The following is a 24,126-nucleotide window of genomic DNA, read 5'->3' on the forward strand; positions in this document are numbered from 1 at the left end:
CCAAGCAGGTATAAAGTTTATTTTAACTACTATAAAGAGATAAACAAAAAGCTTGCTTGCAATGCACATTATTGAGTAAACTGTATTTTAAGGTTTCTAAGGTTGATAATATTGCTATGGAAGGGGAAACCTTTAATGAATTAGTTCTCCTAGGTATGCAAGCCAAAGCTTTATTCCGCACAAAAAATCTTGAGGGGACAGGAGAGTATAATTAAGGGAAGAGTCTGTCACTGTGTCACGTACCATACTACTGTGTTCAATATGTCAATGATATTTAGGCTTTCATACACTGAGAATCTCCCTGTAAAACTTACAGCTCCTATTACATAAATAGAAACGAAAAAGTGTATTTTTATGACTCAAGTTGGAAAATAGGAAAGACTATTCACACCATAAATGTTAAATATGCCTCATTTTAAACAAATCTATAAAACATCCAGCCTCACTTAATCTTGACACAAAAATGCAGGAAGAAATCTCTCCATTTGAACTAAACTTTAACACAGCAAACTGTCATTCACTGCTGGTGGGAGTACATGGCATAATCACTACCTGGTGCAATAGGAAAATATCTTACAACATTACAAATGCACCTACTCTCTGATCCAACTTTCTACTTCTAGTAATTTTTGTCCATTTGCACATAGGCACAGAGTCAAAAATAGGAGATTATCAAATATATGAGGGAGCAATTTCTATCATTGCAGAAAATTGTAAACGTCTTAAATGTCCATCAATAAGGAAATGATTTTAGAAATCATGATGTATCCCATGGTACATCTACTTCAAGAAATACTATGTAGCTTAAAAGAATAGAATGAAGAAACTTTACATACTCATTTGGGTAGATGTCCAAGAAAACATTGCTTAGTGAAAACAAAAAACAAAAAAACAAAGTACACATGTATTGGATAGCATGACACAGTTCGTTTAAAAGATATATATATAAGTATAGAATAATATCTACAGAGTACATAAGAAACCAAAGAGATGGCTGCCTACAGAGAGTTAAATGGGTAACTATGAGGTCAAGGGTGAGTGAGATTTTTCACTGTATACTTTTTAATCTTCTTGAATTTGAACTATGTGAATATACTATCTATAAATAAACATTTTAAAATGATGAAATGACACAAAAGTATAGTTTATAAATAAATTATGGGAAAATTGTTCTTTCAAAATCTTGAGTTTTCCTGGGGTGCTGGGTGGCTCAACTGGTTAACTATTCAACTTTGGCTCAGGTCATGATCTCACGGGTCATGAGTTCCAAGCTCCACATTGGGCTGAGCCTGCTTCAGACTCTCTGTCCCCTTCTGTCACCCTTCCCCCACTTGCCCTCTCTCTCAAAAATAAATAAACATAAAAAAAAAAAAAAAAAAACCTTGGTCTTTCCCAATCCTGGATATAGTATATAGCTTATCACTTACTCAAGCATTTTTTGTCTTTCATAAAGTATGTCATATAAATACATATAAATTACATATTATATATATTTAATTAATTTATATATATTTATATATATTTGATTAATTTAATTTAATATATGTATCTATTTAAATGTTCATTTATTTTGAGAGAGAGAGAGACAGGGAGAGAGAGACAGGGAAGGCAGAGAGAATCCCAAAGCAGGCTCTGTGCTGTCAGCGCAGAGCCTAATGCGGGGCTTGATCCCACGAACAGTGAGATCATGACCTGATCTGAAATCAAGAGTCAGAAACTTAACCAAGTCTCCTCATTATGTTATGTTATGTTATGTTATGTTATGTTATGTTATGTTATGTTATGTTATGTTATATTATAATTTTTTAGTTTTTTTATGTTTATTTGAGAGAGACACAGAACATGAGCGTAGCAGGGGCAGAGAGATTGGGAGACACAGAATCTGAAGCAGGCTCCAGGCTCTGAGCTATCAGCATAGAGCCCGATGTGGAGCCTGAACTCATGAACTGTGAGATCATGACCTGAGCCAAAGTCGGACACTCAACTGACTGAGCCACCCAGGCACCCCATATTTTATGTGTTATACATATATACAAAGCCTCATGGACAGGTCTATTTTTCTCATTCAAAACTGTAAACTCTATGAAAATGTACATGGGTAAACATGTAAGGTATGTTCTAAAAGTCATCATGTGAAACATTTCTGATGGCATGTCTAAAGTACATCTATTCCCTTAAACTGACATTATCTACTATCACAATATTCTGTTTCAAGACAGTAACAATACTTTGAAAAACATATCCACAGAATCAGTGGGAATGTGAGTAATTGTTAATTTTGACCACTTTCTTTATCTTTTAGAAACCTTGCTTTTTTCCTTTAAATTTCTATATAAATTCCAGAATTCTGCCCTTTTTCTTTTCTTTGGCTGGCTACCATTAAAATCTAAAGAATAGGAATCTGAACAATGAAATTCTTCTCTGATTGTAGGTTTGGCCATGGTACTATATCAGAAGCTGAAACACTTAAATACAAGAGCCAAGTGTGACCACATACTTCGCCCATTCTGGCAAATATTCTATTGCCTACAGCAAAACTTGGAATGATGAGATTGCTAGTCTTTAAAAAACTCTTACAAAGCTGTAGGCTTTTCCTTAACTGTAAGGATATTTTCTGTAAGCTCCTTGTTTTGATAACTCTTATAAACTGAGCATTTGCATTTCCATTCTGATTTAAGAAATAATCCTAGACTAGATATCTTCCCTCTTCAAATGGCACAAGAATTAAAATCTTTCACAATCCTTTTGCAGTGGCCAAGAGATACGCTGTAGAGGACTCAAAGGAACAAAGGCATGACATTTGCAGCTTAGGGTCCTTTACTAAAAACTGGGGAGTATGAAAGCAACAGCTTCATGAAAATATCATTTATCACTTTTGGGGGTTGGGAGAAGAGAGGGAAAGGAATCGGATTGAATAGAAATGATCTTACTAGCCTCCTCATCAATACTGCAGGACTATTGATAAGGAGAAAAATAAATTTTGGAGGAACACAAACAATTGTTTACTCCTCACAAAAAGTTTACTTTATCTCCATATGTGGAATTTAAGAAACAAAACAGATGAACATAGGGAAAGAGAAGAAAAAATAAGACAAAAAGAGAGAGGGAGGCAAACCATAAGAGACTCTTGAATACAGAAAACAAACAGGGTTGTTGGAGGGGAGGTAGGTGGGGGGATGGGCTAAGTGGGTGATGGGCATTAAGGAAGACATTTGTTGGGATGAGCACTGGGTGTTATACATACGTGATGAATCACTACATTCTACTGAAACCATTACTACACTATATGTTAACTAATTTGGATTTAAATAAAATTTCAAAAATAAGTAAAAACAAAATAAACCAAAACAACAGTTTACTTTATCCCCAAGAAATAGCATACTATGGCTAATGCCTTTAAATATTATTTGTAGGAATATCAGCACATAATACAATAGGACTTATATACTTTTCAACACAGTATTTCACCAAAAATAAAATCTCAATGATTTTTCACTTTAAAGTAGGTATTACAGAGGCGCCTGGGTGGCTCAGTAGGTTGAGGGTCTGACTTTGGCTCAGGTCATGATCTCGCAGTCCCTAAGTTCAAGCCCCATACTGGGCTTGCTGCTGTCAGTGCAGAGCCTGCTTTGGATCCTCTGTCCCCCAATCTCTCTGCCCCTACCCGCCTCACTCTTGCTCTCTCTCTCTCAAAAATAAATATTTAAAATAAAAACACAGGGGCACCTGGGTGGCTCAGTCGGTTAAGCGCCCAACTTCAGCTCAGGTCATGATCTCGCGGTCCCTGAGTTCAAGTCTCGCATCGGGCTCTGCTGACAGCTCAGAGCCTGGAGCCTGCTTCGGATTCTGTGTCTCCCTCTCTCTGACCCTCCCCCATTCATGATCTGTCTCTCTCTGTCTCAAAAATAAATAAACGTTAAAAAAATTTTTTTTTAATAAAATAAAATAAACAAATAGGGGAGCCTGCGTGGCTCAGTTGGTTAAGCATCAGACACTTAGTTCCGGCTCAAGTCATGATCTCATGGTTCATCAGTTCAAGCCCTGCATTGGGTTCTGTGCTGGCAGCGAGGAGCCTGCTTGGGATTCTCTCTCCCTTTCTCTGCCCTTTCTCCTGTCGCTCTCTCTTTCTCTCTCTCAAAGTAAATACGTTAAAAAAAAAATTTTTTTTTAAAGACTAAAAAAATAACAAAGTTGCTACTACATGTTACTACTGTAAACTTAAATCCAAAAACTGAAAAAGGAAAATATTGTGAATCTGATATGAAACAGACCAAAGATGAAATTTTTCAAAGTTTGCATTCAAATAAGCCAATATTAAGTTAATATAAGAATGTATTTACTGGGATGCCCTGGCACTTGCTAGGCCATATATTACATGCTACTACAAACAATATTAACAAGGCTTATCTGAGTGGGAAAAGAATCTGACTCCAATCTCTGATAACAATGCCAAATCAAAAGATAAAACTGTATTTAGTGAGAAAACAATTCACAAATTCCTTTCCTAAAGAGCATAAGACTTGCAGGGACATAAATAAAATATACTCTTTACCCCAACACACCCAACCAATTAAATATTATTGTTTTCCTTTCCTCCAGAAATCCATTATATGTCTTTATCTATCTAGATATATAGATTCCACAGATACACGATATAGATACAGACAGATGTGTATGTGTGTCTGTATTCTTAAAAAAGGGTACCTATTGCAATTGTCAGGTCTCTTCTGAGGGCAAATCCCACTAATCGTTGAGATTCTTTTGACATTATGACAGGAAAGCCATTGTAGCTGGTTTCATTAATCATGTTTTCTATATCATCCACTGTCATATTGTCCTGTGTCAGGACAGCTAAGGGAGGATCGTTCCTTCGAGGTCTCATGACGTCAGCAGCCAGGGTGGTATGAGTGAATTCTTCTTTTGCGTCCAAGAAAGGGTATCCATTTAACCGGATGTGTGCTTCATAAATGCCTTCCCTACCAAAAGCATCACCAACCCATTTACTGGTCATTACTGCAGCCATAAGGGGAACAATATATTCCAAGCCTCCAGTGAGCTCAAAAACAATAACCACCAGGGAGACAGTCATCCTTGTCACGCCACCTGAAAAAAAAATAAATACCACTGGTCAAGGAGGACAGGACAGGTCAGTGGAACTGTTCTACCAGGCAGTTGAACACAAATCGTAAAAAGAACTTAGTGAAAAGGATAATCATCGAAAACTACTACTCCTCTTTTAGGACAATTATCACTGTTTTAATAAGATCTAGAGAAACACCAATTTTCTTTGTTAAACACAAGACTATTAAAATAACATTTCAAAACCTGTTTACTTCACAGTAAACAGCCAATTGAAACGAATTTGCCATTTTGGTTTATTGCTATAGCAAAGATATAATTACACTCTTATAAAAGCTGATTATTAATTAAAGAATTTGGTGAAGCACATCATAGCTATCTTGCTTACTACCACATTACAAATAAAGCTCCTATGTGGCTAGAATATTAATACATTTCTCTCCTCTAAATCTTTTCAAAATGAGTAAAATATTTTGGTGCCTTGTGATTTATGTTAACAGTGTAATATCCTCTCCCTTAGAAACTCATCTATTCATTTACCCAAATCATCATTCTTTTTTTTTTTTTTAATTTTTTTGATGTTTATTTTTGAGAGACAGAGAGTAAGCAAGGGAGGAGCAGAGAGAGAGGGAGACACAGAATCTGAAGCAGGCTCCAGGTGCTGAGTTGTTAGCACAGAGCCCAACAAGGGGCTCAAACTCACAAACTGCAAAATCATGACCTGAGCCGAAGTTGGATGCTTAACCGACTGAGCCACCCAGGTGCCCCCCAAATCATCATTTTGAATTATCACCTCTATGCTCATGCCTCCTAATCCACATCTTTCTACTTCCTGTTGCCATTGTCCCATTTCTCCAACTATGCATACCTTATTGCTGTGCTTGTCTTGTTTTCCAACTGTAAAAAGACTTTGGACGACCCACTGTCACAAAAAATACCACACATTTAAAACCAAAGTCCTCTTCTTCCCCAAAGAGCTACCCATTCCAGCCAGCACAGCACCATGTTCTTCTTGACAACCTAGATAGTTATTCCGGGTTCATCCTTTACTTGAATCCAATACCTAGACTCTCACCTAGTCTTATCTGATTTGCTTTGCAAAATATCCATCTATTGGTCCCTTCTCACTATTGTCACTATTACCAAACTAGTCCAGACTCTCAAGACTTTGTTCCTTAATTTTAATACTATTTTATCTTACCTCCTTGACTCCAAGCCCCATTACCTTTAATCCACTTTATAAGCCATGTTCCCAGGTTAATCTTTCCTAAGTACTACTTTCATCATGTTGCTCCTCTGCTCAAAAACCTACCAGGATTCGCCAGTTCATACTGTATAATTAAGCTTAAACTCTTCCTTTTTGCTTTTTAACCTAAAAATAGAAGGGAGAAAGAACCTACTACGTATTACACATCTACACTATGCCAGGCATGTCCTAATCAGTTCACAGAGAATTTTGTTTTGAACTTAAGTAACTTATTTTATCTGGCACTGTGCTAACAGCTTTACATGCATTTTATCTCATATAATGCTCAAAACAACTGTAGGAGATTAGTGGTTATTATTTCTATTTTAAAGATAAGAAAATAAAAAATCAAAGTAAAGGAACATTCCCAAAGTTGTCAAGTTACAACTGCCAAAGCCACGATTCTGCCACAGATACTACCTATTCCAAACACAAATTCATCCTGACACAGATGATTGTCTTTTCATAGCCTGGCTCTTTCTCACTAATCCAACTTCATTTCCCAAAAGTATCCAAAATGCACTCTCTGCTTCAATAGTATCAGTATCCTCAAATTTATTCCAATTCCTTCAATTTCACACGATTATATTCCTCGACAAAATCCTCTTCTTTAAATCCTACTAGTTTTCTGAAATAAAGCTCCTGTTCTACCCTTACCTGAACTACTTCAGCTCTCTTTTCCTCTAGTTTCCTACACTCATAGACTCAGTACTATATATAATTATTATATATTTCTTACTACTGTTTCTCAGTTTTGGTCTTATCTTCCCTTCCCAATCTGACTGTCGTTGAAGTGTGGGCCCATGTTTTACACTTCTTTTTGTATTACTCACTGCACCTAGCACAGCACTTTACAGAAAGTGGACAACTACTAAATCACCGCTACTGTGGTGAAAATGTCCTGTCCTTCACTTTAACTTGATAGCATTCTTTTGGAGATCAATAATTATAGATTTGTGATTCATTGAACAAAAGTAAGTCAAAATACCAACTATTTAATATCATAACCAAAATTCGACATTTAAATTTTAAAATAACAATTTTTCATATCCAAGAGGACAACAGACTCTTAACTATTTAATGCAGTTACTTTGTTTTGCTTTTCGTTAAAACAGTAGTTATCTTTTTTAATTTTCCTATAAATGCACCTTAAATCAAAGAGGGCTGGTAAAGAACTCTTTCTTTACAGCTAACTATAAATCACTGCAGAACCAAATCTTCAGCTTTGCTAAAATGTTAATCTCAGGAACCATGCTATAGTTGTTATAGGTAAGCCAAGATCCCTGACAACGAAAAAACCAAAAATCTCCCTGACAGGATTCAAACTAAGCCTATGTTGTACTGAGATGTTTTCTGTCACAAAGCACTACATGATGTTTAAAAGATGCTAACTACCATTAAGTTTTTGTATTAACAAATATTTAGAGCAGGCAAAATGAAAACTATTACTACATAAATACTATATAATAGTGGTTTCATTTCTGTTAAAACATTCTCTTCCTCCATCCTGTACCGCCCTCACCCCCCTCACCAATTAAGCATAAATGTGCTCCCACACTCGCTCTCTTCTCTCTCAGATTCACAAACATCCATACACAGACACAGTTACGTTACCTAAGCACGCAGCAGCACCAACCATGGCATAAAGGCCAGGTGTAATGCAATCAGCTCCAACCTCACACCATTCCTTAAAGATAAACCAGTCATGGTGAAAATACGCAAGCTGTTCCACCGCAATCCCCACAATCCTTCCGGCAATCGCACCAATGGCCATGCTGGGAATGAACAAGCCGGACGGAACCTGTAACAAAACCACAATGCTTAAGGGGACAGAGATCCTCTACTTATATGCTCGGAACCTAAATTATGGATTTCTAACTAACACTTTAGATTCTTTTCACGTTTTATTTATATAGCAAAATCCTAGTACAAATAAAACTACAGCAAAATACTGTTCTAATGGTACTTTAGTAATTCTGTGATTTCAGTTACAAAGTAACAAATAACATTCTCTAAACCAACCTAAGGGTTATTCATCCTTTAGCTCAAGGGTTCCTTAATGCCAGTCCCTAACACGATTTTCATTAACTCATGGTGAAATGGGGAAAGGAAAAAAAAGGACAATATGAAGCATTTTTCATTAAACTGAATCAATTTAGTGTGAAGTACTGTCCTTTACTCCATGATTATATCCTCCCTACATATTTGTTGTTTACCAAATGAAAAAAATATTAGATGCTATTCCTCAAGTAGTACAATGTAAAGAGGACAAGCTTATCAGGTCCTTCAATATTTGTTTAACGATATATATACATATATATATATATACATATATACACACACACACACACACACACACACACATATATATATATGGAGAAGAGTATGTATCAATTAAATGTAATGAAAAAAATAGGAATAGTAGATACCGTAAGTGAGATAATTTAAGGATTAAAATACTAATAGCTCTAAAATGTTACAGAAATGAAATAAGCTGAGCACAAAATAATGGCATGTTGAACACTGCATTAGGATCATTAAATGCTTATCCAAATAGAAGAGATCAAAATATGTTTTACACTCTCCTGTTGATTAGGATCCTTCAGCCAGAGCACAGAGCGAGGTGAGACTTAACAAAGACCTGACAACTGTCTCCAGCTTCCTGTAGCTCAACTAAAGATGAGAAAGTTGGGATTTACAGAAAATCAACTTACTGTAGAAACAGGAGCTTTAACAGCTGCTTTAACTTGATTCACTATGATTAAACATTTTAAACTTCAAGGTTTTTCTATTATTTAACTCTTATAACCAGTGGACTAAATAGAGAACAACAGAAGAGACAGAGACCATATTTCAAAAACCATCATTACAATTTTGTTGAAATTAAGCTGTTATTCCACATAATCTACATCTGTGAAAGCATATAATCACTAGTGAATGTTAACTTAAGGAACAAGGATTAGCTGACATCGGATTCCCTATATACAGCACTGACAGCCATATAAGAGAATTATATTTACTGGCAAATCACTAATTAATGAATATTATTCTTTTATAAATTCACATGAAGCAACATCCCAGGGCATTAGGCCTAGCTCCCTTAAATCCTTGATGGAAAAAGACATGGTATTCATAGGCTAGTAATTCAACTCTGAGTCTGCAGTGTCCTTTCAAGCTAACACCCTATAGTAATATGATAGGTGGAATAATAGCTCCCCAAAGATATCCCTATCCTAATTCCTGTGAATGTGTTATGTTATACAGTAAGGAAGAATTAAGGGTGCCGGTAAAATTAAGGTTGTTAATCAGCTGACCTTAAAACAGGAAATTATCATGGGTGCCTGAGTAGCTCAGTTGGTTAAGTGTATGACTCTCAGTTTTGGCTCAGGTCATGACCTCACAGTTTTGTGAGTTCAAGCTCCACATGGGGCTTTGCAATGACGGTGCAGAGCTTGCTTGGGATTCTCCCTGCCCCTCCCCTACTCATACTATCTGCCTCTCTCTCAAAATAAATAAATAAACTTAAAAAAAATTTTTTTAAACAGGAGATTATCCTGGATTACTTAACTGGGCTCAAAGTAATTACAAATGTTTTTTAAATATGGAAGAAAGATTTAGAATAGGGTCAGAAAAATGAAGATAAAAAAGACTTGACCACCCATTGCTGGCTTTGAAGATGGGAGAAGGGGGCCATGAGCCAGGGAATGTGGGAAGCCTCTAGAAGGCTGGAAAAGGCAAAAAAAAAAAAAAAAAAAAAAAAAAAAAAGCTAGACTCCATAAATCCATGTGAACACCTTGATTTTAGCCCAGTGAGACCCATTTTGGACTTCTGATCTCCAAAACTAAAATAAATTCGTGTAATTTTAAGCCATTAAGTTTGTGGTAGTTTAAAACAATCATGGGAGCACCTAAATGGCTCAATCGGTTAGACATCTGACTTCGGCTTGGTCATGATTTCACAGTTCATGGGTTCAAGCCCCATGTCGGGCTCCGTGCTGACAGCTCAGAGCCTAGAGCCTGTGTCGGATTCTGTGTCTCCCTCTCTCTCTCTGTCCCTCCCCCGTGCTCACACTCTGTCTCTCTCTCAAAAAAAACAAAAACAAAACAAAACAAAAAAAGCACACATTAAACAATAAAAAAATAAAACATGATCATAAATTCCCTAACACTGCTCCAATTAAGAGGTAGGTAGGCCTCTGTGACAGTCTGGACAAACAGAATGCAACAGAGGCATGGTGCATGACTTCTTTGGCTAGGTAAGAAATGGTCCTCTTGGGACACTTGCTTTTAGAATCTTGAGCTACCATGTAAGAAATCCAAATGCTCTGAAGGCACCATGCTGGAAAAACCAGAGAGACAGAGAGAGAGAGAGAGAGAGAGAGAGAGAGAGAGAGAGACACACACAAATGTTTCAAGAGCCAGACGTCCTGAATCTTCCTAGCTTGGGTGGTAGATGACCAGCCTTAGCCATGTCTGATGACATGTATGATAGGCCACAAACAAAACATGCCCAGTTGAGTCCTTCCCAAATTACTGACCTAATATCAAGAGCAAAATAGTTCTCTTAAATTGCCAGGTTTTGGGGTGATGTGTCACACAGCAACAAATGACCATGCTCAGCAATATATCCAAAGGAATTCTTTTTTTTTTCCATTATTTAAAATGAAACCCAAAAGATAAGAACTTTTTTCAGCCTACATTTATGAAATAACCACTTTTAGATAAACATTCACTGCTCATTTCACATAAAAGTTTTGAACATGCCAAGATTACTTAAATAGCACCTCACATCAGTACTTACCTTGATACCAAAAGTGAATACTGTCATTATAATTTTAAATATGAGTGCTAAGCATAACTGCCATATAGCTGAATATACTCCCAGGCCTGCTGGACGATCAGGAATATCATCAACAATTTTACTGGCATTCATGTCATTTCTGTAGTCACAAAGAGAAGAGGATTCCAGAGGACCACAGTCTGTAAAAAGCTCTTTAATCAGCTCACTGGTGTTGAGCCTGGTATATGGATTAGGGAAGGCTATCACCGCAGTAATGGCAGCAACAACAATGACTTCAAGAACAGGATACTTTCCAAATTTGGTGGATTTGCGTCGACGACACCAGGCAATATTTGCCCTAATGAAGAAGGCTCCCCAAAGCCCGCCAAATACCCCGAGGAGAATAAAAGGAAACAGTTCAAAAAGGTACCACGGTGTATGATACTCCACATAAAAAAGGACCAGACGGCTATTACCAAATGGATTGATGGATCTTAAAACAAATGCAGCCACTAAAGCAGCAAAAAAGGATCTCCATAAAGTTTTAAGAGGAAAATAATAGCTAACCTAAAAAAAAAAAAAGGAAAAGAAAAATTAATGCTAGAATTTTAAGATGTTTCCAATATGGTATAACTTGAATGGCGAATATCATAGTCTAATTTTTGTTGCAGCTAGAATTTACATGTAATAGATTTTACTGTGGTAAGAAAAAGATTGATGTTTCATAACTTTGGCTATCACATCATTATAAATTCACAAAATCAACTGGTCAAAAAATGTCTAATAATTACTTCAGACACAGCATTTTTTTATTTTCAAAATGAGTTTCACCTCCAATTCAATCATGTAGAGTGAATAAATACATCACCACCAATTCCTACGAGCTCAAAAAGAAGTATTTGCTTCTTCTATATTAAAAAAAAAAAAGAAAAGAATGCAAACAATGGGAAAAGTAAATTTTAAAACATTCCCAGTCACATTTTTGTGTAAACATGTAAAAAGTCTTGAGAGAACAAAAACAAACTACACCAGTGACACAACTAAAATCATCTTCTTAAATATCAATCACTGCCACAGAAATAATCATACAACAAAAACTCACAAAAACACATTAGGAATTAAGTATTTTTAAAATAAAAACATGGGCTATAATTTAACAAATAGTGGTTAAATATTTTCTAGTAAGTCAAATTCACTTCTGCTTACTTTTAAATATGTCAACAAAGTTAAATTTTAAATGACCACTAATATTTATACAAGAATAATATTTTTAAGACTTTTCTCAAGGTAAAGAACATGTGTAATGTATTACTCTTTATGTAAGAATACGTGAAAAATAACTTTATGAAATTAGATCTTTGTTTTTAAAACAAAGTCTGCATCTCTTACACTAGTTACAAAACTGAAATGTGTGCCAAAATACATTTGTAATGGTAATTATACATAATTTTAATTGCTGTATTTTTTTACCTACCTCTTCCAGGCTAAAAAGAACTCCTCCAATTGGTGCACCAAAAGCTACAGAAACACCTGCAGCTGAGGCAGCTGATAGCACCTAAAAAGAGGATTTGGCTTATTTCATATATTCTTATAAATTCAAATATATCAAATAAAAATTCTTTATGTTGCTTGAATTTTTGAAATGCCTCTTCTGAATTTAACTTGCATGTCCACCCACCGCCCCAAACAGAGGCAAATATTTATTTCCTCTAAAAAGGTATTTTTTTCTCTTCTGCTTTAGTTGAAAGGTCATTCATATATTCAATATTCAGTCAAAAAACATTGATGTGAGATAACTACTGTTTTCTAAATCCTACTAAAATATCCAGAGAACTTAAAACCTATTGAGTTTCCTTATCTTCACTACTCTAAATCCTGTGACAATACTACAACTGCCAATATGGAAAACCTCATCTAAAGTACAATGGCTACCCTTTATGACACAGTCTTTCCAACTAGAAGCCTAACAATAAAGTTACAGAAGACAAAAATATCCTCAAAAGCTCTTACCGATCCTCTCTCCAGCTCCCCCAGACTATCACTTGGACATTGCCCACTTTCCACCAGTACGAAGTCAACTACACAAATAAGTTCACTAAACATTTCATGTTGTAATTATTTTCCTAAGAGTCTAATTATTCCTTTCACTATTTCATTCCAGTAAATATGAGGCTATCAAAACATTTTCACAAATGGTCAAGTTTTACATTTCTGAAAAAGAAACTGGAAATAATCAAAATTAAATTATATACAGTTAAGAACATGATCTCCATTGTCAAGCTGCTGTCTGGCAAAACACCCAAGTAGTCATAACTCACATTTTATTGTAAGTATAAAGGAATTATTTAATTTAACAATGTCAGGGAAGTGAACTAGGAAGAAAGCCAATATATGAGACCTTAATGCTTTCACAACTAACAAACTCTAGGCATTTATATGCTAAGGGTGAACAAAGTTAATGTCATGTACATTACTAACCATCTACAGTGTGTATCTTAAAATTTTAAGTGATTTTAATTTCTGTAACATTTTCCTAACAAATTACATTTTGCACTTAAAATGAATAAATAAAAATAAAATTTACCCCCCAAAATATCAAGGTACAATAGCAAGTAAAGGAACTGCACTGGAGGGACAAATGCTATAGCTTCATTTTAGCCACTGATTTGTTATAATACAGTTTTAGGTTATGTTTTGTTTTGAACATACGTACAGATCCACACAGTCATAGTAGTAGTAGTGGTAAGGAGTACAGACTTGAGTCAGAAAAATAAATTTTAATCCATACTCTGACATTCTGCTATACAATCTTGGGCAAGTTTAGCAGCTTTACGCCTAATTTCCTATCTATAAATGGGGATACCACTGCCAAGTTAATAGGATTATTGTGGATTTAAATTTTAAAATACAAGTAAAGGACTTAGAGGCAGATACATAGTAAGCAATCAGTAATGTCAGCTATTTTTGTTAGAGGGTAATATTGGAATCACAATTATTATTCAGAGATGGAACTATAATGATCTGAAGTGTTCCACTTTTAGACTACCTGCTGCCAATGCATGAACAATGTGTTAGTACTAAACTGAACTAGAATTGTATCAACTCAAGAATTAAATCGTTTGATAAAAATATTCTACTCTTTTCTTATATTATTAAAAATAACAGGATGAAAGGCTTGTGCTAGGGCCACAGACCTCTGAGTTCTCTATTTAACGATATAAAAATATCATACCTTAAAAACCCCCAAGATGCACCATACCATCTTGGCCTACAGATTAGATTGGGAAAACAGGAAGGATTGGGCCCCCAAAGTATAGAGCCAATACAAAAGGTCTCGGGGGCCCATTTTCCTTCTAGAAAATATCCACAGCAATCTAGAATCATTAGGAAACTCTATAAAGTTTAAATACTTCCTAGGAGATCTCAGGCTGGCCTAAAATAAATGATAAAGGAAAATGCTCCTGAGCAGCTCAATAAAGAGGAATTCCTATACTCCCTCTAGTGTGAATCCCTGATTTAAATCTTGAGGGGTCCTAAAAGCCTTCAGAACATCTTCACGATGCCACATAGCTCTCTGCAGATGACACACATCTCTTGAGGGCATTAGACACTTCCTCCAGAGGAGAAAATAATGTTCCATTTGGGGAAAACTTCAGAGGAAGAAAGGTGTAAGGCAAAGCAAAAACAAATGGAAAGACCTTTGTGAAATTCAACTGAAACCAATGGTAGTCCATCAAAACCTCTTTAAAATATAGGGGTAACTGAGCAGCACTGGGGATGGGGTCTAAAACACATTAGAGGTACTCACAAAGGGAGAAAGAAGCAAACGATTCTCACACTTGAATTTGAACACAGAATTTATCCAAAGAGTAGAGTAAAAATGTGATCTTTATCCTATGAAATTCTCACTGATGTAAGTCTACGTCATAGATTTTTATCTGTCAAATAAACTACAAAAGACACTTACCTCCCTTTTCTTAGCTTCATTTGTGCTATACTTTGGAAAGAGGTAGGAAAAAATATTTCCACAGCAACAGGCAACATGTACCAGAGGACCTTCTTTTCCTAAACTCAAACCTGATGCCACAGCCAATACTAATGTGATGGTTTTGATCATTAAAGTCCATTTTCCCAAGTAACCTCTGATGATGAATCCACTTAAAATAGTTTTAATCTACAAAGGAAAGAATAAGACAGTTTAATTTTCTTTAAGAAACAGGAGAACTTAAGTTACTCTCTTGTTTTACTCACAAAACCACCTTGCAAAGATTTTTAGGTGGACCAAGGAACAATTCACAATTTTTCAAAAGCCTTAACTGTTATGCTACATATAATAAATCTGTATCATATTCTAATTATCTTCTCAAGCAAGGATTGAAGGCAACCGTATCTCATGAACAAAACTAAAATACAAGGCCATGTTAAAGGAAATACATACCTTAATACAAGGGTTGTAATTACATAACCAGGAAAAGGCAAATATGAGTATTTCTGTTGTAGAAACATAGATACATTTCAGACATTCTGCCAGAAATAGGGAATTATGTCTTCTCATAGTACTGTCATCACATATAGTATTTTCCTGTATATTAAGAACGGTTAAGTGGCAACAGCTAAATGCTGCATGATACTGCCCCTTATTAAAGACTTTTTTTCTCCTTCCTTCCTTCCTTCCTTCCTTCCTTCCTTCCTTCCTTCCTTCCTTTTATAGAGAGAGAAAGAGAGATCGTGCCCACACCAGCAGGGGAGAGGGCAGAGGGAGAGAGAGAGAACCCCAAGCAGGCTCCATGCTGAGCGTGGAGCCTGATGCAGAGTTTGATCCCACAACCCTGGGACCACGACCACAGCTGAAACCAAAAGGTAGCCGCTCAACCAACTGAGCCACCCAGGCACCCCAAGACATTCTTAACTAACAAAATTTTAAAAATCACTACATTTCAAAAGGAAATGTGCTAGAAAAAGCTGATAACTTACTTAAGACAGAAAAATTAAAAAGGGAAAGAAATGAGTTCCCATCACATTATTCAATATATTCTTTAAATACTGTTGATAGGGGCACCTGGGTGGGTCACAGTCAGGTGAGCATCCAAATCTTGATTTTGGCTCAGGTCATGATCTCACGGTTCATTAGTTTGAACCCCATGTCAGGCTCTGTGCTGACCGCATGGGGCCTGCTTGGGATCCTCTCTCTGCCCCTCCCCCAATCATGCTCTCTGTCTCTCTCAAAATAAACCTTAAATTAGTTAATTAATTAATTAATGTTGACTTAAAAAATCCAAAAGTTTGTACTACTGACCCACTATGATCAAATGTTTATTTTCAAGTATAAAATGGTTATAAATATTATCTACCAAATTCAAGAATTATTAACTTATCTAGTTAAAAGACAGTCATAGGGGTGCCTGGGTGGCTTAGTCGGTTAAGCTCAGGTCATGATGCTGTGGTTTGTTGAGTTCGAGCCCCACACTGGGCCCTGTGCTGACAGCTCAGAGCCTGGAGCCTGCTTCAGATTCTGTGTGTCCTTCTCTCTTTGCCCCTCCCCTGCTCTCTCTCTCTCTCTCAAAAATAAACATTAAAAACAAATTTAAGGGGCGCCTGGGTGGCGCAGTCGGTTAAGCGTCCGACTTCAGCCAGGTCACGATCTCGCGGTCCGTGAGTTCAAGCCCCGCGTCAGGCTCTGGGCTGATGACTCAGAGCCTGGAGCCTGTTTCCGATTCTGTGTCTCCCTCTCTCTCTGCCCCTCCCCCGTTCATGCTCTGTCTCTCTCTGTCCCAAAAATAAATAAACGTTGAAAAAAAAAAAAATTTAAAAAAAAAAACAAATTTAAAAAAAAAGTCATAAAAAGAGAATTAATATATTCAAGTCAGGTTCATAGCAGCAAAACATCAACTAATCTATCACAGAACTTTAGGCCACATAATAATTTTCCAGGTTTATAACTGAGTCTTCTGATATTTGTTTAGTCATGTGCTAAATTAGTGGTGGAAAAAGAAAAATCAACCCTCACAATTAATGATAAAATGACTATGGGGAAGAATTTCTTTCAGTGATATCTATAATCAGCTTACATTTTTAAGATTTTCTTTTTCTAATTTTCTTCCTCATGTTACAAACCATTTCCCCAGAAACACTAATTTTCCCCCTAAAGGCAAAAGATAAACACTGTAACAATCACTTAATGATTAATGATATTAAATATTGCATGGCTTACCTCTGGAATTCCAGAGCCACAGGCATATGGAGCAAATACCTTTACCAGGGAAACGGCAAGAAAGGCAAAACTCAAGGCCCAGAAGATGTACATTATGTAATTCATGATGTAAGAACCAGGGCCCTAAAAGGCAAAGCATTTAATAGTATAAATTTAATTTACAGTGTACCCCTAATGCACGTGCTTGTCACATAAGAAATTTGGGTAAAACTCATAAGTTTCCTGGTTCACTTCCACATTAGTAAAAGCTTTATATGAACAAAATATTTAAGTACAATCAAAAAGACATACTCATATATATATAAGGGGCCTTAATCTATTGAATGTTTTTCCTAGCTTTTTCTTGATCCCCTAAGTCTAAATGTCAAAAATCTGCTACACTTTAAGCTCTGCCTACCCACAAACCACATTTTGGAAACAGTTGTGAAGACAAAATTCCATTCCCACTTAGATCTCATTCTGCTGCAATTTTCCTGAGGATCAAATGAGAAACAGCATACTGCCCATGTTACCAGCAAATATATTCTCTTTTTATAGCTTGAAAATTCAGCTATAACAAAACTTTAAAAATATATCCGCATATGACCACACAACTACATATATTATATAACATTCTAACTTCTACAATGTTCTTCAATATAGAACATCAAGAACAGTAAAATAATCATTTAAACACTATAATATCACAAAGAAAAATCTATAGATTTCTTCGAGATATCTCCAGTTACAAGGCTTATTTTACTAAATTTTTTGATAATTCATACTTCCTGACAATTGTGATATGTTAAGCAGTTTTAATAACTTGACTTCATATTAACTTTCTGTGATTAAACAGATCCTATCACACTTCTTTTCTACAATAAGACATTTAATGTCATAATTGAATAGACTTGAATGTGACTATGTAGTTAACTAATACAAAAGCTTCTTGAAGCTTTACATTTTACTTGCTGCAATGTATTCTCATATTTTCCAATCTATCCTATTACATTTTTTTCTTTTAATGCAGCTGCAAGAATCTGTGAATAATTCTGTTAATTAAGTGAATTAGAGACTCATTTCACTGTATCAATTATTAATTCATCTTTAGACACAGCAAGACTTACTTCTGCTTGACCTATGATTAATTCTGCCCATGTTTTCCACTGTGGACATTTATCCCTCTCTTCAAATGTTGTTTCATTAGATCCCCAACAACACTGCTCATGGTTGTACCACAATGCACTAAGGCAAATGCCCTCTTTTAGGTCAGTCATCCAGTCAGCAGCAATGTCTATTAATCCAGCCAATGCCCCTGTAAAAACATGTTGGAGGTGGTAAAAAAAAAAAAAAAAAAAAAAAAAGAACAAAAAAAGTGAATCCATTTTTGGGAGGTATTTAGAACTATCAAGTTAAAAGAGTCCAAGAAAACTGGGGACTCCCTATAAATAAAGGGTCACATAGGAAATATTATATAAACTTAATATTTTTAACTGTAAATAGCCACTCTTTAAAATAAAATGGCTATTCTTTGTTTGAAATTGAAAGTAGTTACATCATTAAAATTCACTGTGATTTGTAATAAAGGTGTTTAAAACACACTAAAAAGATCTTTAAAAGACAGCTATCTGGCAGGAGGTTCACAAATCAAGTTATTAAAGTCAGAGTTTTTAATGTTTCAATCTGAAACTTAATAAAATTACAAATGATCTCAATATCATTAAAATTTAATGTCCATTAGTAGTGAAACTCATGGCATTAATGAATTACCCTGACAGATTTTCAGTTTTTTCTTAAATAATAGAAAATCAAATGTACCAAGATCATGTTACTGATAAAATACAAAAATATGCAAATTTATGGTCAAAGTCTAGATCCTTCTCATTGTATGAAAAGATCAACAGGTCACAAACACAGTGGCCACAAAATTCCTGTGCATGCCAGTTGGAGATAGCAGTACCTCCTTCTATTCTCCACATAAATTTTAATTTGCCTCATGTTCTTCTGGACACAATCTTGCATGGTGGAAACTGAAAGTCATTAAAACAGTCCTTAATGTTTGTTTCCAGATCTTCAACTGCTATTTCTTAAAATCTCACACAGAGGGACTCTGTGGGCACTCTATAGCATGGTAGTTAAAATGTGGGCTCTTCAGCTAAACTGCCTAAATTTAAATCTTTGCTTGGCCACTTACTGGCTACATCACCCTAGTCAAGTTACTTAACCTCTGGTGCTTTATGTAAAATGGTGACAATAACAGTACCTATTCCATAGGACTGCCATGTTGTTTACATACGTGTAAAGATTTTAAGTCAGTGCATGACACTTACAGGAAGCACTTAATAAATATTAGCTATTTATAATGATTTAACATTAAAAGATACTTTATTGTATATCTGGACCAAACCACATATTTTACAGATACAGAAACTGAACAAAGATCAACCAAACTGGATAAACACTTAAAGTGACAGAGCCAAGACTAGACTCTGAAGCTTCCTGCATCCTAGTCTTATACTTAAGAAAGTTTCTTGAAAGAAACAAAACAAATGCTTTTAAAAATCCAACAGGACCTGAAAAAAAAAAATTGCAGGAAGGAGAGGAGAACTATTTATTTTTTCTGTTAACGAAAAAAGATTGCATTAAAATTTTTCTTTACCTGATGCCAATCCTGTAAGTGTTACTACTAACCATCCTGACCATGCATCATATAAGCTTTTTGTCATTTCCCATGCTGATTCTTTCTTTTTGCTGTTGATCTGAAATTAGAAATGTTTATGCTTCATTTTTCAAACTATGAACAGAAGACACAATTCTAGAATCTAAAAGTTTTTCTCACTTATTTTACATGAGACAGTAGTTGATAAACTAAATAATGGGAAAGGTGAGTTTGGGGCAGAATCGCTATGTCAGACAGCTGTTATACCCATAAACCAGATGCTAAACGTTTACCCAGAGATCTGCATTTTTAACAAAAACCTCAGGATATGAGAGCAAGGGATCCACAAACCAGAAAGAGTCTTGCCTAGGCTGTTTAAAATTGAATCAAATTTAGCAGATATACATCTTTTATATTAACAGAAATAAGACATTATAGATTGAAATGTCTGTCATTCCCTGGCCATTTTTTGGTCCTAACAATTAAATAATAATCCTAGCAGGATTATAATATTCTTTAAAAGGTAAGGTCAGTGAATAATAGTACCATACCCATAAATATAGTATACAATAGTCATGTGAGTAAAGAGGTTTACCAAAACTTGCAGGCCTGTAAATATGCAGGTATGTAGAGTTTTAATCCCAGCTGTGGGGTCCAGAGGCTCTCTTCTATCACTGTGTAAGGTAAAAGAGTCCTCTACTGAATATAGCAGAGGAAGGGAGATTAGCAGGATAGGAATAGATTTGATTTTCAGATCTCACTCTACTAAGACACAAGAAGGCAAGTCTTCCTTCTCTTAAGAATGCACTTGCTAAGCTATCCCTAACTGGCTCAAACCTCTTCTATTCTACTAGGATTGTTGCTTTAAAAAGCCATATTCTCAGCCTAGGACTTCAGTGCTCAAACTGTCCCACAGAATGGCAACAGCTGGAATTCAATGATCTGGTCTATTTTAAACCTCTGGTCTACTTTAAGCCATAAGGCCTCACTAAAAAGATTCCAGTTAAGCTCTGGGTTGAATAAGGTGCAATTTTCCACCTTCTATACCATAAGTAACTAATCACAGATACTAAGCATTCTTTAGAGGTCGAAGTTAGGTTCCCTTCTTTCAAAAATAACCATTAAACCCCATGTTGCTTTTTCTCAATGAGAGTAACTATAATGTTTTATACAATATGAGGTAAAACCTTGGAAATCATCTAAATGCTCATCAATACAGTATTGGTTAAGGGTATTGCAGTTTATCTGCGTAATGGAAAATTCTGCACTCACTGAAAAAGAATGAGATAGATGCAGTGTCGTGAAGGGGAGAAAAGCAAAGTGGATACACGTGGGTACAGGAGGCTTCCATTTACCTAAGAAAAATAAGTACATAAATACATATGCTTGTCTTAAAAAAATTTTTTTAATGTTTATTTTTGAGAGAGAGAGAGAGAGAGCATGAGTGGGGTAAGGGCAGGGAGAGAGAGACACAGAATCAGAAGCAGGCTCAGGCTCTGAGCTGTCAACACAGAGAGTGACACAGGGCTTGAAATCACGAACCGCGAGATCATGACTTGAGCCGGTTGGATGCTTTAACCGACCGAGCCACCCAGGTGCCCCAGGTGCCCATATTTTAAAAATATGCTGTATTTTTAAAAATAAAGGGACAAACCATAAAATGTTAGAAGTAAAATCATTATTTTAACAGAAGGGAGGCAACAGGTTAAATGGGACAGGGACTTTAAAACAAATAATTTGTATGTGTAACCCTAGTGGGATAAACACTAAGAACAAAAAATATTATAAAAAAAAGAAAGAAAACACTAACTTTTCGCTAAGCACATCGCTGGTGACAGTGCTGGTAATATTCTTAACCTAGCATGTGTGTACTGTGAAGTAAATCATATGGTTATATATGTGGTATTGAGATTTTTGAAATGGCTGAAAGATGATACAGATTTAAGAACTGGAGGTTAAACAAAAGCTCAAGAGTACTGAATTTAAATCAGAAGGTTCCTATAAACTTATGAAGCTAGTAGAAAACAATGGCCAGCCCAGACACTAGAAAGACCTCTAGTGCCTGCACTGCCTATAAACCATTTTCCTTCAAAGGAAGCAGGGTCCCTGGGGAAAATGGCTGACTCCAGGCAGGAAATATGTAAGATGAAGTGGGGGATCATCTTCTTTTCCCAGAATATGCCAAAATCTACTAAGCATGTGTCAGAGGAGACAGGCATCAACCTAAAGAAGTTCCCACTGGCCAAAAATGGAATAACATATGCATCAATAAGGATAATAACAGTGATGATTAAAACACATCTAATATGTTTAAATCTGTGAGTGCATGAAGACACAGAAACAAAAACCAAACAAGCAAACAAAAATCTCATTGGTCAACTTTGAGGATTCTAGGAAACCATTTAATTTCAAACCTTCTCCCTTTTCTGTACAACCTGAACTTCAGGGAACCCAAATAATTGGTCTGAAGAAGGTTCTCCTTATAGAAATTTTCAAGCTAATAAATAAAAAAAGAATGACAATTAAATTAGTGACATTTTACAAAATACTGAAATAGTAATATTTGAAATGATATAATGTTGATTTGCTTCAAAATCTGAGGTAGGGGGCTATACAAGTATAATAAAAAGTTTAGGGGGAGGCACACATAGGTGGCTCAGTTGGTTAAGCATCTGACTCTTGATTTCGGCACAGGTCATGGTCTCACAGTTTCATGAGTTCGAGCCCCACATTGGGCTCCATGCTGACAGTGCAGAGCTACGGCTATTCTCTCTCTCTCTCTCAATCTCTCTCTCTCTCTCTCCCCCTCTACCCCTCCCCTCCTCACCCTCTCTCTGTCTCTCTCAAATAAATAAACTTTAAAACAAATTTTTTTTTAAAAGTTCAAGGGGAAAAGAGAATTGGGTAGGTATATATGCACTGACACAGAAAGTTGGTGTTTTTTTTAATGTAATGTTTTAAAAAGAACAGTGAGAACATTTATGTGTAGAATTTCCCAGGTTAAAAAAATGTTGTTTATACAACCATAGATCAAAAGCACAGAAAATGATACTTGACCTATCTAGAAAGAGATGATTGGTAAGATTAGCTAGGACACTGACCACTTCATATTATTATTATTATTATTATTATTATTATTATTACTATTTTTTAATGTTTATTCATCCTTGAGAGAGAGAGAGGGGGGCAAGCACTAGTGGGGAAGGGGCAGAGAGAGAGGGAGACACAGAATCTGAAGCACGCTCCAGACTCTGAGCTGTCAGCACAGAGCCCAACACGGGGCTTGAACTAACGAACTGTGAGATCATGACCTGAGCCAAAGTAGGACGCTTAACCAACTGGGCCACCCAGACACCCCTTCATATTATTTTTTAAATGTCATATTATTTTAAATGTTTTCAAGAACTATGGACTACCTTCAAAATCAGACGGAAAAAACTGTATTGTGGTTTCTTTTAGTTTTAATTTGCTTTAAAATCTTATGAACATGATGTCTTCAGGATACTTTCATACTACCTCACTTTAAAACACATTTTAACTGCAACTGCAGTATGTTAATGACTTTGTAAATATATGTAAATCTAAGTACAACTGATTTACCTAACAATCAGATGAGATGCAGGAGTTATAGTGTGTCTGCATTAGGCATACTGGATTAAAACACTGGATCTTATAATGTTGCCACAGACACTCTGAGGGTCCCTGAGACCTTCTCAAGAGGGCTTCAAGGTCAAAACTGTTTTCATCATAATATTAACACTGATGTGCCCTTTTCACTGTTTTGACATTTTCACTGATAATGCAAAAGCAAATGCAAAACAGCTGCTCCTCAGCACAAATCAAGACAGTGGCATCCAAATGTACTGGTAGTCATTACATTCTTCACTGCCACGTATCCCAGCAAAAAAGAAAAAAAAAAAAAAAGTAAGTAAACACCAGTCTCACTTAAGAATGCCTTTGATGAAGTAGTAAAAGTTATTATGCCTCAATCATTGACTCCTTTTTATAGTATGTGTGATGACTTAAGTATATATAAAGCCTTCTGATACATACTGAAGTATGAAATTATGTCTTGAGGAAAAGCATTTAAGTGACTTATTTGAGTTGCAAAATGAACTTGACACCTACACATGGAACACCATTTTTACGTGAAACAAGGACACTGAAGAATG

General features: G+C 35.8%; 1 protein-coding gene across 4 annotated transcripts in view; it reads right to left on the bottom strand.

Annotated features, from left to right (window-relative positions):
- CLCN3 (chloride voltage-gated channel 3) overlaps nt 1-24,126 on the bottom strand; it is a 97,330-nt gene that overhangs the window by 12,077 nt on the left and 61,127 nt on the right. For all 4 annotated transcript variants that reach the window (XM_043565778.1, XM_043565759.1, XM_043565768.1 and 1 more), the window contains 8 exons: nt 19,955-20,054; nt 18,423-18,610; nt 17,317-17,439; nt 15,073-15,279; nt 12,580-12,660; nt 11,127-11,672; nt 7,940-8,126; nt 4,705-5,103 (listed from right to left, as the gene is read on the bottom strand). In XM_043565778.1, coding sequence (XP_043421713.1) covers nt 4,705-5,103; nt 7,940-8,126; nt 11,127-11,672; nt 12,580-12,660; nt 15,073-15,279; nt 17,317-17,439; nt 18,423-18,610; nt 19,955-20,054 — 1,831 coding nt within the window. The remainder of the gene's footprint in view (nt 1-4,704; nt 5,104-7,939; nt 8,127-11,126; nt 11,673-12,579; nt 12,661-15,072; nt 15,280-17,316; nt 17,440-18,422; nt 18,611-19,954; nt 20,055-24,126) is intronic.

The sequence above is a fragment of the Prionailurus bengalensis genome, chromosome B1, assembly GCF_016509475.1.
Source record: "Prionailurus bengalensis isolate Pbe53 chromosome B1, Fcat_Pben_1.1_paternal_pri, whole genome shotgun sequence".
NCBI lineage: Eukaryota > Metazoa > Chordata > Mammalia > Carnivora > Felidae > Prionailurus > Prionailurus bengalensis.